Here is a 13,392-nt window from a genome sequence, read left to right as displayed (position 1 = left end):
CTAAGAGTGAACTCTTGAAACATCTTAAAAACACTCATAACTGACATTCATAAATGTACTATTTAGCAAGAAACCCGAAAGAAATATAAATGTAATTTTAAAATGTCTCATTCATTCATTTTCTTGTCGACTTAGTCCTTTTATTAATCTGGTGTCACCACAGCGGAATGAACCGCCAACTCATCCAGCAAGTTTTTATGCAGCGGATGCCCTTCCTGCCGCAACCCATCTCTGGGAAAGATCCACACATACACACACACACTCATACCTTACGGACAATTTAGCTTACCCAATTCACCTGTACCGCATGTCTTTGGACTGTGGGGGAAACGGGAGTACCCGGAGGAAACCCACGCGAACGCCGGGAGAACATGCAAATTCCACACAGAAACACCAACTGAGCCGAGGATCGAACCAGCGACCTTGCTGTGAGGCGAACGTGCTACCCACTGCGCCGCCCCTTTAAGATGTCTCATTTTGGCAAATACTATGTATTGTCAATAAAAAAAAGATAAAAAAACTAACAACAAAAATGAAATGATCCGTATTTTGTATTAATATTTTCATCAAAAGCTTTCTTTGCATTATTGTAGAAAAAAGTCAATTTTAGATGCTAATGCATAACAACTCTAAAAATAACGACATTAGAAAGCACTTTCTGCTGCATTTCATTGCATATCGACTAATAATACTCAAACTCTGCAATGCATCGTGATTGACAATGTCCTCCAAACCATACATGACTCAACATGGTCTTTTATTGGTGTGTTTTTTCAGATGGTACACAGTTTAAATCAATAAGCAATTCATGTCACTACCTTTAGATATATGTTCAACCCAAAGCTGCAGCAGTCTCTGTTGTTGAAACATGGAGATTCAGAGGAATACTTCAATTCCTATTGCACATCAGTCCAAAGGAGTGGCTTTAAAAAGTCCTCAAAGGATAAATGAGATAAAAACGGGAGACTCCTGCTTAAAGCCACGCGGAGAAATATCAAACCGAAACTAACAGGTTCTGACCTGATCTGAAAGCCCCTGAATGCAAATCAAGGGACCGGGTTTGAGTTTAAAGACATTAAACCAAGGTTGTGAGATTTATAACCAATGCAGATCACAGACCGCTTTACTTGACCGGAGATCTCGGAAAAGCATCTACTGTAAACGTCCTTTAAGAAAGCTCAGGAAGCCCTAAAGATCAGGGAAAACATTCATCTCGTGGCACTTTCCCCCTGATTTTACATCTTCCGGTCGCTCAACGTGCGATCAAGCTAAGGAGAAAATGCACTCTCAATGTATGATGTATGCAGGATCCTTTTCCTTTGCATTTTAATTAGTCAAAAGCATTCATTCCTCCACTCTCTTTACTTTAAAACAAGTCCTGGATTTTCACACAAGGTTTTCGGTTCAGTCCTGAAGAGGAAGGGGTTTGCTCTAAAATGTTTTTTTTTTTTTTTGCTCTCAAAGGGCTCATCTGGGTCCTTCGGTGCTGCATGAAACAAAAGCTGTAGGTTTAATTGGTAATTAAAATTGCAGTCCGTCTTAATTTCCACCATCTTCCTCTCCTGCCTGCTCTCCGTCCATCAGCAAGGCTGCGTATTTACTGGCTGAGCTGAATTTCTGTTGAAACAAAAAAAGGGGATAGTTAGAGGCCATCAAAACACAGCTGATATTTGAGGTTTGTCGGGTTATTTTCACTGGAGTTGTTGTTTTAGCAGGTCCTGCATGGATTAATGGAGTGAAACACTAAACTTTTTCAAAATAAAATGATTGTTTGTGCTCACAATTGGTGTTAAAGTGATGTGTAGCTGGATGTAATACTCATTTAAACCACCTGAAATTAAAATACTATATATTATGGAAGTCACATAAATTTTTTATGCAGGATTATTTTAGTGTGTTCAAGGTTACTATTTCTATACACTACCATGCAAGTCTCCCATCCAAGTTTTAGGAACAACAAACAATAACTTGACTTTTAGTCGATGATTTGGTATAAGAAGTGGCTTATGTGAAAGACAACGGCCTCTAGACTATGCTTATTTTACCAAAATAAAATATGATCATGTCCTTATTTTTAATTATTTTATTAGGACAGTAATGTCTGACTTAGACAAAATTAGGCACTTAACAGAAATAATGTGCATATAGAATATAAAGTGGTGCAGTAGAAAAAAAATGAATATTGTGTATGACGCCCATGAGCTTGGAGGACTGCATTAGAGGTCTGCATTCCCGCGGGACCCGACCAGATTTCTGCGGCGCAGGAATAAATTTTCGAATAAAGCGCGGGAGCGGTCGGTAACGGATTTACTTTGGGATGGGAGCGGGCCATCTAGCAATATTGCTCCCGACTCCCGAGCGAGCACGCGTATGTATGTGTGTAAATGAAATAGCGTGATGCTGTGTTTAGCTTGTTTGTTGCTGTGTGTGTGTATGCGTGTGTGTTTGCGCACGCGCAATTGAGAGATGTGCGTGCGGGCGAGAATGAGAGAGAGAGAGAGAGAGAGAGAGAGAGAGAGAGAGAGAGAGCTTAGCCTGTGTGTGTGCTTGGTGCTTATATGTGTGTGTGTGTGTGTGTGTGTGTGTGTGTGTTAGTGCGCGCGCGCGAATGAGAGAGAGAGCTTTGTCTGTGTGTGTTTATAGTTATTGTTATAGGCTGTCTGGACTCTGTATAGCTGGATGGTTTTCGGTTTTGTACTCCCCCCGCTCTTTAGCGGGATCGGGCGTGCCAGGTAGAAAACGGGGCGGGTCGGGCAGCGGGACAACAAATGCTGAATGTAAGCGGGAGCGGTCGGGTTCGGGCTAAAACCTGGCGGGTGCGGGATTCAAAATTTAGTCCTACGCAGATCTCTAGACTGCATCCATACATCTCTGCATAGACTCAAATAACTTATTAATGAAGTCAACTAGAATGGCAAAGAAAGTGTTTATCTTCAATTCCTCCATCTTACCCAGACATTCTCAATAATGTTCATATCTGGTAACTGGGCTGGCCAATCCTGAAGCACACTTATCTTCTTTTCTTTCAGGAACTTTGCTATCCTGCTGGAGAATTTGCCCTCTCCTGTGGTTTGTGATGTAATGGACAGCACAAGGCTGTTGATGTTGCCATCCACTCTGCAGATCTCTGGCACACCCCCATACTGATTGTAACCCCAAACCATGATTTTTCCTTCACCAAACCTGATTTGTATGAGAATCTTGGGTCCATGTGGGTTTCAATAGGTCTTCTGCAGTATTTGGGATGCAGTTCAACAGATAATTCATCCGAAAAATCCTACCTTCTGCCACTTTTCCAAATGATAAACTAAAAGTCAAGTTATTATTTATTGCTCTAACAACTGGGATCCAAGACAACACTTTTGTCAGGGAGTCTTCTTCTTCATCTTCAAAATAATAATAATAATAAAAAATAAAAATCAATCGAACTTGTGAATGAATCTTTTTGCCTGCTTTTCATCTGTATTGCTCTTTTCTTCCAAATGGTCTGATGCAAGTGTAAGATGTAAGTCTTGCTACTTTCTGAGAATTCACTAAATGTCTTGTAGAATAAAAATGTACAAGGAAGCATGAAATGCATATTACATGAAAATACAATTTTGTTTAAATTACTTTTGTAGTTACTTTGTCTGAAGCGTAATTGAATTACTAGATGAAAACTGTAGAAATTGATTTCATATGTATCAAAAAATATGAAGCATGTTGAAGTTATAACACAATGTTTTACACCATATATTATCCATTTGCTACTCAATTGATTGTTTATTAAATTATGTTCAATCCTCTTGAAAAATCAATTATACAGTATTTATACTCTTGATAAAAGTGGTAAATTATTATAGATTAAAAAACTGTACACTGTATTGTACTTTATGCAATGTATTCTTTAAAAAATTAACAATATGTAAAAAAAACGTTTGTTTTTAAAAAGTTTGCTTGCATAGCAAAAAGTACAGTAACTCTGCTTCTCTGAATTGATTAATATGGAACAGTAAGAAATATTTGCAGCATTTAAAGCTATTACAATAAGTAACTAATTAAGTTACCTAAAAAAAATCCTTAAAAGTAATCCCTTACTTTTTTAGTGGAAAAGTAATTTAATACCATGTACTTTGAAACTACTTACAACCAAATCTGAAATGCATGTAATTGTGAATGCTAATGTATATTCGTATTGATGCAAAGTGTTTTACTGTCTTGTGGTGCCTCAAACATTTTAGAAGAAAACAAGCCCTCATTGAGAAACTAGCACTTCGTAACTTAAAATAAAATAGACACATTTGAATTGTAAATATCAGTCCAATATTTAAACAAATAAATTACAGTACAGCTGAATAGTCCAAACCTTTAACCTCTAACCCTGTTCATTCAGTGTTCTCAAGGAAGGAACACTACTTCAGAGACATTGTTTGACTGAACTGCTTTGAAAAATGGCTCCTGAACACCTGGCTTATTTTAAGGTCTGCTCCATCTGGTCCATTAAGTTGGTTCATTTGGCTTAGCGTGAAAGCCCCTTCCAAATGTAGTTTCAGCTTTGTGTGTTTATTTAGAAAGGTCTATCATGGTGAAAGCCCAGATGGAGCACATTGTGAACACAGAGCAGAGAGGAACCTGATTACATCCTTTTATTCATAAGCTGCTACAAGTGATGCAATAAACATCACAGGAAACTCCCAACAATTACTGAGATAACTCAAGACTTCATTCAATTATAAATGCCACACCAACATATTCACAAAATGTCTTATAGATTTAAAAGGAAAAAAAAATAGGTAAAAATGTGTACGGGAAAGTGTGAAATGCATACACTGTAAAACCCAACAGTCAGCTTTATCAAATAAAATGAGTGTAGTTAACTCAAAATTCTCTGAAATTTAATTCTACTCATTTAAAAAAAAGAGTTTTGAACTCAGTGTTGAATATAATGAGTTAATTAAATACAACTTAAAGGTTCAGGACACACTGGAGAACTTTTTTTTTATTTTAACAGATTTGTGTGTGTTGAGCATCAGTTAAGACAATGTTAGCACCTGTCAGCTTTAATTGTGGGGAAAACTGCATAATTTTGAGCTTTTGTCAGCTAATTTCAGCTTCCGGGTTTAACATGATTTTTGGGGCGGGATCAAAATCGGCGACGTAGCGCAGGACTGCAAGTGCAATGATGACGCGTCGGTTTCTCATTATTATTCATAGCGGAGTTTTCTTATCCTATGAGAAGAGCCGGCTGCTTAATTATTCATGAGAGCATGTGCATTCCGAAGGCAGACCTGCCAGTTTCAAGTAAGCTGTGAGACACAGACCAACGGGAAGCAGTAGCCGTTCATGAAGGCTCGTATGTGTTTGTTTCCATGATCCACGGGGTTTGTTGCATGTTTTATCCCCGCGATCTTGTCAGGGTCGATCATACAGCAAAGCTGTGTGTGTGTGCTGCAAGCATTTTTGTCGGGAGAGCAGCACGCGAATTAGAGAATGGCGGACGTTGACTTTTATCAGGAGTTCGTTCACATTCAGACACATCGCCGTGCTGCTGTGTTTGCCTAAATCCTCTATATTACCAGCAGGACTAATGGTTAAAATAGACAGGTCAGGAGACCTGCTGCACTGAGTCTGCATTCAGATCTATAATAGACCCGGGGATCGAGGGAGAATCCTCATTTATAGTGTTTACATGAACACACTTATCTTTATAATGATATAAATTGTGGTTATGTGTATATGAAATTACAGCTAACAAATGTAGCAGGGCATTAAATTACTGTTTATTTCTTTGCATTTTAACGTTGTAAACTATAAACTCATGAGTCTCCTCAGGGTTTGTGTCTCATTTTGTGAGCTAACTGTCAACAAGAGTTGTTCGCTCCCCTTCTCCCCTGCTGGCCACGCAGGGAGCTCCACGCCCATTAATCGTGCATCTTTTAAAAAAATTCTGAAGAAGACTTTAACCGAAAGTGGGGGTCATTGCCCTTTAAATGGAGTGAGTTCACAGTACTCACTACAAAGTTAGTTCTTTAACTTAAATAGTTTAGAGCAATCCTCAAATGATTTGAGTTGCCTTAACTTTTTGGGTGTAACGAAGTGGCTGACACAGAGGGATCCATTTGCAGTATTTGCAGTAACTCACATCAAACGCAGTAGTATATCGTCGTTGGGCTGGCGGCAGGTAAACACTGGATGAATATGCAGGCATGGGTCAGAGGCAGGTGGCTAGGATCAGAGTCGGTAAGCAGGCTAGAGTTCAAAGGCAGGCAGTGAGGATCAGAGTCGGGGTTCAGGCAAAGGTACAATGCAGGCGGCAGACTGGACAAGGTCGATAATCGAAGCAAGGTAACAACGGGGATGCAGGCAAGGATGAGAAACGCTCAGTAGTGTTAGCCGGGGCAGAACAAGACTTCGCAATGAGTGAATGTGAGAGTGCTGTTTATATGTGTGAATGTGTCATCAACTGGATGAGCTGCAGGTGTGCATGCTATCAGTGTAAGTGGATGACGTAATGCTAGAAGTCCGGTGATGATGACCTCTGCTGGCCAGCGAGGGGAATGACTGGGGCCGAGTCGGTGACATTGGGATTTACAGTACTTAGTTGGTTTGATTTCTCTTCACTTATTTGGTTTTACTGTGCTCAAATTGCTTCTTGTACTCAAATAAATTAAGTTCACAGTACACATTAGGATTAGTTTTGAACTTATATGGTTTGTTGCAATCATTTACCTTAACTTTTGGGGTTTTACAGTGTATTACAGGAGATTCATGAAATTTGGAATGTTAATGCTTAAGCAAGAAATACCACAGGAAATTCCCAACAATTACAGAGACGACTCAAAAAAAATGCAAATTAAGAAAATTTTACATAGGGATTAATCCAGATATATTTAAAAATGAGGTTTGTTTTAACTCTGTATTCACATTTCCAATATTTTTGTCCACATTGAAACTTTTTAAAAGTGTTCACACTTGTCATTTGGTTCTCTTGGATCATTTAGTCAGGCCAAAAAGAAAACATAAATTGCCCTGGCTTTCTTAGTGTTCATATTATTACCCTTTATAATAATAATAATAATAATAATAATAATAATAATAATAATAATAATAATAATAAATAAATAAATATAAATATATAAATATAAATATATATATATATATATATATATATATATATATATATATATATATATATATATATATATATATATATATATATATATATATAAATATATATATAAAAGTGTATTTAACAACAGAACTTGCAAAATATTTAAGATAATGCTGGCAGCGTGATGAATGTATGTATGAAATGCTATTTTCTGTGACGAGTTTATAAATTGTGGTAAGGAGTCCAAACAGCAGTAATACTGCCTCTTACACACAATGTCACACACACACAAACAAAGATCTGCTGCAATGAGACATTTCCAATGCCTGTTTTGTACTGTAATGGAAAAATATGTTTGCTTGAGCAATCTGTACTTCCATTTTACATTTTGTGACATTGTTTTCCCTTGGTTTAGATGTCGTTGGACGATGCTACAGTCAAATAAACCAGCTAAACTGCAGCAGGTTTCTGTAATTTATTGAAAACGGTCAGAGACCCATCAGAGGTTTCGGTTTGCTTGTATTGTGCGCAAGAGGGTTAAAAATGCAGCGTCTCCACTAATTTAAACGAACTGAAATAACTGAAAAATTAAATAACTGAACGAAAAGCATATGCAAATCCTGTCTCTTTGCTTTGCAGGGGTCCACAAGTGTCTATTAGCCCCATTTTGTTTTCTCTGTATATGTTGACTCTTGGGTAAATTTTTCAAACATTTTCACTCTGCAGACAACAGAGGTGTATAGATACAGTAGCTAGTAATAGCTAAAAAAAGAATAAGAACTCAATTATTTTCTGTGGTTAAGTCCTGTTGTCATTTATAATTAAAGCAAAGATGAAAGCTTAATGCATGATTTGGAAAAAAGTTATTCATGCTTTTTCATGACTTTTTACAAAGTTAGATTACTGTAATCCTATATATGGGGATATAAATCATTACTTAAAGGGATTGTTTACCCAAAACTGAAAATTCCGTCAACATTTACTCACTCTTGACTTGTTCTAAACTCTTTTAGTTTCTTTCTTCTGTTGAACATACAGAAACATCAGAAGAATGTTGCAAAAAAAAAAAAAACAATTAAAAAATAAAAATAAAACAGCATTAACCTCCATTCACTGTAAAACCCAACACTCAACTTTATGAAATGAGTGTAGTTAACTCAAAATTGACTGAAAGTGAATTCTACTCATTTGAAAAAAAGTTTTGAACTCAGTGTTGAAGGTAATGAGTTAATTAAATACTTCATTACTTCAACTTATGGAGTAAGTTCACAGTACTTATATACATTAGTTGTTGTTTTTTTTACTCAAATGGTTTATAGCAATCAGCTTCCTCAAATGGTTTGAGTTACTTTAACTTTTTGGGTTTTACAGTGTAGTATTTGTTTTTCCTCCCTCAGGAAAAAAAAATGCACATGGTACTTAGTGTTCACCAGTATGAAAGAGAGAGAGATAGCAAAATACACTTGGGCCAGTTCCGGCTAGATTCTAGCCTGCCAGAGACTTACCACTCAGCCCGGCTCCGGCTGCCGGACTCCGGATGCTTGTGGACTCACTGCCCGATTCTGGCACGAATCAATCGGGCCAGATGCGGCGGCCGTAAGCGAGCCGACGCTGCCGCATCCGCATCGGAATCGGCCCTAAAGTAATGTGCGCTGCGGCCCGGAGCTGGCGCGACTCAGTATTTATATACCTTTATATAAAACCTTTTGGTATTACATTGGTACTTGATACATGGTATTACAAGCCTTTGAGTTGATATAACAGCAAACGCCTGTGTGTCTGCTTGGTGCTTGTGTGTGTGTTAGTGCGCGCACGTGCGCGTATGAGAGAGAGAGAGAGAGAGAGAGAGAGAGAGAGATTTGTCTGTGTGTGTGTGTGCTTGGGGCTGTGTGTGTGTGTGTTTATACAGACAGCTTGGCTGTCTGGACTGTATAGCTAGGGGATTTTCGGTTTTGTTTAGCGGGATCGGGCGCGGCGGGCAGAAAATGGGGCGGGTCGGGCAGCGGGACAACAAATTCTTAATATAAGCGGGAGCGGTCGGGTTCGGGCTAAAACCTGGCGGGTACGGGCGGGAGCGGGATTCAAAATTTAGTCCCGCGCAGATCTCTAGTTTGGAACTATTTGATAATGAGTAAATATTCAGTTTTGGGTAAACTATCCCTTTAACAGCTCATTCAAACAGCAGCTTTCAACAGGTATGCAACAGAGACCATATCACCCTCCTGTTCTGCAATTTTAAAGATTTTTTTGTTCATAAATCATTGCAAAGTATGACTGTATTTGGTGGAACTGACTGAGAAGCATGAGCCAAAATGTTATAAAAGGTCAGCTGATGAGCTCCCCAAATGCTTCATAGAACTAAATGGAGAGGCTCCTTTACATTGGAATGACTTACCTTTCTCTCCTACATCAGCACCCACAATAAAGTGCTCTTAAATGAATGATTAAAGGTTCACGAAACCCTCGAGTACTTTTTTTGAGATTTTAACAGATTTGTGTGTGTTGAGCATCAGTTAAGACAATGTTAGCACCTGTCAGCTTTAATTGTGAAAAAAACTGGATTATTTTAGCTTCCGGATTAAAAACTATTTTTGGGGCGGGATCAAAATTGGCGACGTATCGCTAAATATTCATTAGAGCATGTGCTTTCCGAAGACAAAGCAGACTTGGCTGCCAGTGCCAAGCTCAGCTGTGAAATCCTATGTTGATGACTGGTTGCGACGCGTCCGCGGACCCACGGCACGCAGTATTTAGTCGTTCATAAGGTTTGTATGTGTTTGTTTCCATGATCCATGGGGTTTGTTGGATGTTTGTCCCCGCGCTCCTGTCAGGGCCGATACAGCAAAATTGTGTGTGTGTGCTGCAAGCATTTTAGTCGGGAGAGCAGTACGAGAATTGGAGAATGGCGGATGTTGTGTTTTATCAGGAGTTCGTTTACATTTACACACATCGCCGTGCTGCTGTGTTCGCCCAAATCCTCCAGATTACCAACTAATAGTGAAAAAGGGCTAATAGTGAAAATAGAAAGGGCAGAGACCTGCTGCACTGAGTCTGCATTCAGACCTATGATTCAGAACCGGGGATTGAGGGAAAAGTCTCCATTTAGTGTTTATATGAACACTACTATCTTTATAATGATATAAATTGTGGTTATGTGTATATGAAATTACAAATTTAACAGGGCATTAAATTACTGTTTATTTTTTTTGCATTTTAACTTTGTAAACTACTTTGTGTCTCCGCATGGTTTGTGTCTTATTTTGTGAACCGACTGACAACAGTTGTTCACTCCCCTCCTTCTCCCCTGCTCTGCTGACCACGCCCACTTCTGCCCTTTGATCGCGGAGCTCCACGCCCACTATGATCCATCTTTTGAAAAAAATCTGAAGTGGACCTGAACCGAAAGTGGGGGGTGTCATGGCCCTTTAAGGAACATCTCCTCACATTAGCTTGTAATAGGGTAGAAAAAATGTCTTTGTAATATAACTTTGGGGTTAACATTTGTGTGTGTGTTCTTTATTTTGTGGTTTTATTGTCTAAATCAGGGGTTCCCAAACTTCAGCCTGCGACCCCTAATATGACGATGCCAGTGACTCGCGACCCCCAATATCCTGGTTATGAATACATGCAATGTCACACACACACCAATACACCCAGGTGTATTCTTCGTTTAATGTCAGTGCTGTAAATGGGCCAGAAACTTTAACCTGGTGTTATAAAAATCAATCTGCTGCATCTGACGCTATTGCTGTGTCTTTAATATAATGTAATTACCACTGGGGTCGCAATCAAATAGAACTAGTAACTATAAGCTACTATAGTAACTATACAGTAATTATAAACGACTATATTTTTTCTCTTCTGTAGGTCATGGATAAAATATGGTCATTCCTATATGATTTAATAATAATAAATAGACTTTTTTAAATCACCAGGCGACCCCCCTTCATTGTCTCGCGACCCCTCGAGGGGTCCCGACCCCCACTTTGAGAACCCCTGGTCTAAATGGCAGTGATTGTTGTTCTTTAATTTGTATTACATATTGCAAAACACTTACACTGACTTTGTTCAACAGACTTGTCATTTAAAAGTGCTTAAATGTATTAAAAAATACAATCATGTACTGAAGAGGGTTACATCAGTATTCTCAATGCTAAATGCAACTGATGTTCAGTCCTATGGCAATACTTCAGTGCTTGCATCCAATTTACATGTCTAGACTCAAACAAATATTTACATTTTTCAAGTCATGTATCTTCCAAATGTAGCCCTCAATTACAGTCTACGATCAACATAGTAATTTCCATTACAGTGAGTAAAGCATCTAGAAAAGGCCTTCATTAAAGGATTTCTTCAACAAAGAAAGCTAGAAGGTAAAAGCACAGGGAGCAGGGGATCATGGGATCACACCCAGAGAGAGTGTTAGCTGTCACTCACAGGACTGGGAGACTCCTCAAATTTCTTTGGCTCTGGTGCTGGTCTGAGATCTCGCTCCCTTCTTGCGTCCTTTCTACAAGGAACCCACAACAGAGTCTCACAAGAACTTCTACACTCATTCAGAAAAACACTCCGGAGCAGGGGACTTAGATCCCAGTGGGACAAGAGGTCCATGTTTCAATATTACACTCCATGTGGTAAAATGTTTTTTTTGTTGAAATAGGATCGAAGCCTCTGCTCTGGAGCAATACACTACTGTTTTTGTTCCTGAGGCCAAATGCATCTTGCCTAGAGAGTTGCAAATATTCAAACACACAAAAAACTGGAGTTGAAATAATGTTTAAATAGCTGTGTTTCCTTCCAAATGTGCAAATTGGATTTATGTACAAAACCGCAATATCGCATTAAAGATTTTTTAAAAAAGCATCGTTTCCATATTATTTCAGTCAAAGAAAACATAATTGTCACTTTCTGATAAACTGGTGCCAAATATTAAAAAGAAAAATGGAATTTGCTGCAGTAGGAGAAGCCACGGTGGGCCTTTTTCTTCTATAATAAATGACCTGCGCCTCTGAAGATATAGCTGAAATGCAATGAATGTGCGGTGGCTTTAGGAGGTGAGAGACCGCTCTTTGGCAGTGCAGACGCTCAAGACAGTTCTGGTGGTAATAATACTGAATCACTTTGATGATGGGATTTTAGAATGACCAATTCAATATTTCAGATGTTGGCAATATGGTCAGTCTGCTGGATTGTCCATTATTTAGGAACTCAATTATTTTCTGTGGTTAAGTCCTGATATCATTTATGATTAATAGCAAATGTGAAATCTTCATGCATGATTTGAAAAAGTTATTTATGCTTTTGATTTTACAAGGTTAGATTACTGTATATCTGTCCATGTTGGCATAAAGCATGGATGGTTTGCCCAAAGCAGAAAGTTCTGTCATCATTTAATCATCCTTCACTTATTCCCAACCTGTTTGAGTTTCTGTATGTTGTTCAACACAAAAGAAGATATTTCGAAGAATGTTGCAAATAACAATAATAATGAATAAATGCCATTGGCTTCCATTGTATTTGATTTCCTATTATGGAAGTCAACGTTTTTCAGCTTTCTTCAAAAGATCTTCTTTACTGCTCAACAGAATACAGAAACTCTTAAAGCTTTAGGCCCGTTTGATGATGAGTAAATATCCAGTTATGGGTGAACTATCCCTTAAACCACCATTCTGTCTCAATGGGCCTATTTTTGTTATCACATAATCTGTTAAAACTAAAACACATGACCTTTAAGATGAGCATGTTGGAATTTATTCTGTAAATGTGTTTCAATTGTAGTTTGTGGATTTTTCTTATCAAATAAAAATGTTATCCTACCCAGTTATGCGCACGTATGAAAAGTTAAAAAGTATGCTCATCTTGCCATTTCCATTAAGCATTTGTTATGCTATATTCCAAAATGTGCATAAAATAGGTGGATGGAAACATAGCTTTTGTTTCTATAACTCCATTGTGTTTGTTCCAGACAAAGTGACCGTCTTGTGTGTTAAGGCCCTGATAAACTCATCAATATTATTTTTCGTTCTTTGCAAAGGGGTAAAAAGAAGTTTGAAATATGTCTAAAATTTTTGAGAATATACAGAAAAAAAGAAAAGGAAATTTTCACCTCACAGAACAGACCAGTGCAAAGTCCGTTTACGGTAAGTAATTTCACTCGGTGGCTATCTTTGGAAAGCCTCTTGTGCATGCAAGTGCAACTAATTTCATTTTATTATTTATCGATAAAATTTAGGATCAGTACCTTAAATCACTATTAAACGTCATCCTGACAGTCAAACTATATATATATATATATATATATA

General features: G+C 38.1%; 1 protein-coding gene across 3 annotated transcripts in view; it reads right to left on the bottom strand.

Annotated features, from left to right (window-relative positions):
• Window positions 1–738: 738 nt before the first annotated feature.
• The window catches only part of eif4ba (eukaryotic translation initiation factor 4Ba), a 49,028-nt gene continuing 36,374 nt past the window's right edge, over window positions 739–13,392 (bottom strand). For 2 of the 3 annotated variants that reach the window (XM_005161956.6, XM_005161957.6), the window contains one exon: window positions 741–1,617. In XM_005161956.6, the coding sequence (XP_005162013.2) occupies window positions 1,581–1,617 (37 nt within the window). In that variant the 3' untranslated portion in view covers window positions 741–1,580. 3 annotated transcript variants of the gene reach the window in all.

Source organism: Danio rerio, chromosome 23 (assembly GCF_049306965.1).
Source record: "Danio rerio strain Tuebingen ecotype United States chromosome 23, GRCz12tu, whole genome shotgun sequence".
Lineage (NCBI taxonomy): Eukaryota > Metazoa > Chordata > Actinopteri > Cypriniformes > Danionidae > Danio > Danio rerio.
Note: the sequence above shows the minus strand (reverse complement) of the source record. Positions and strands in the feature narration are given on the sequence as shown.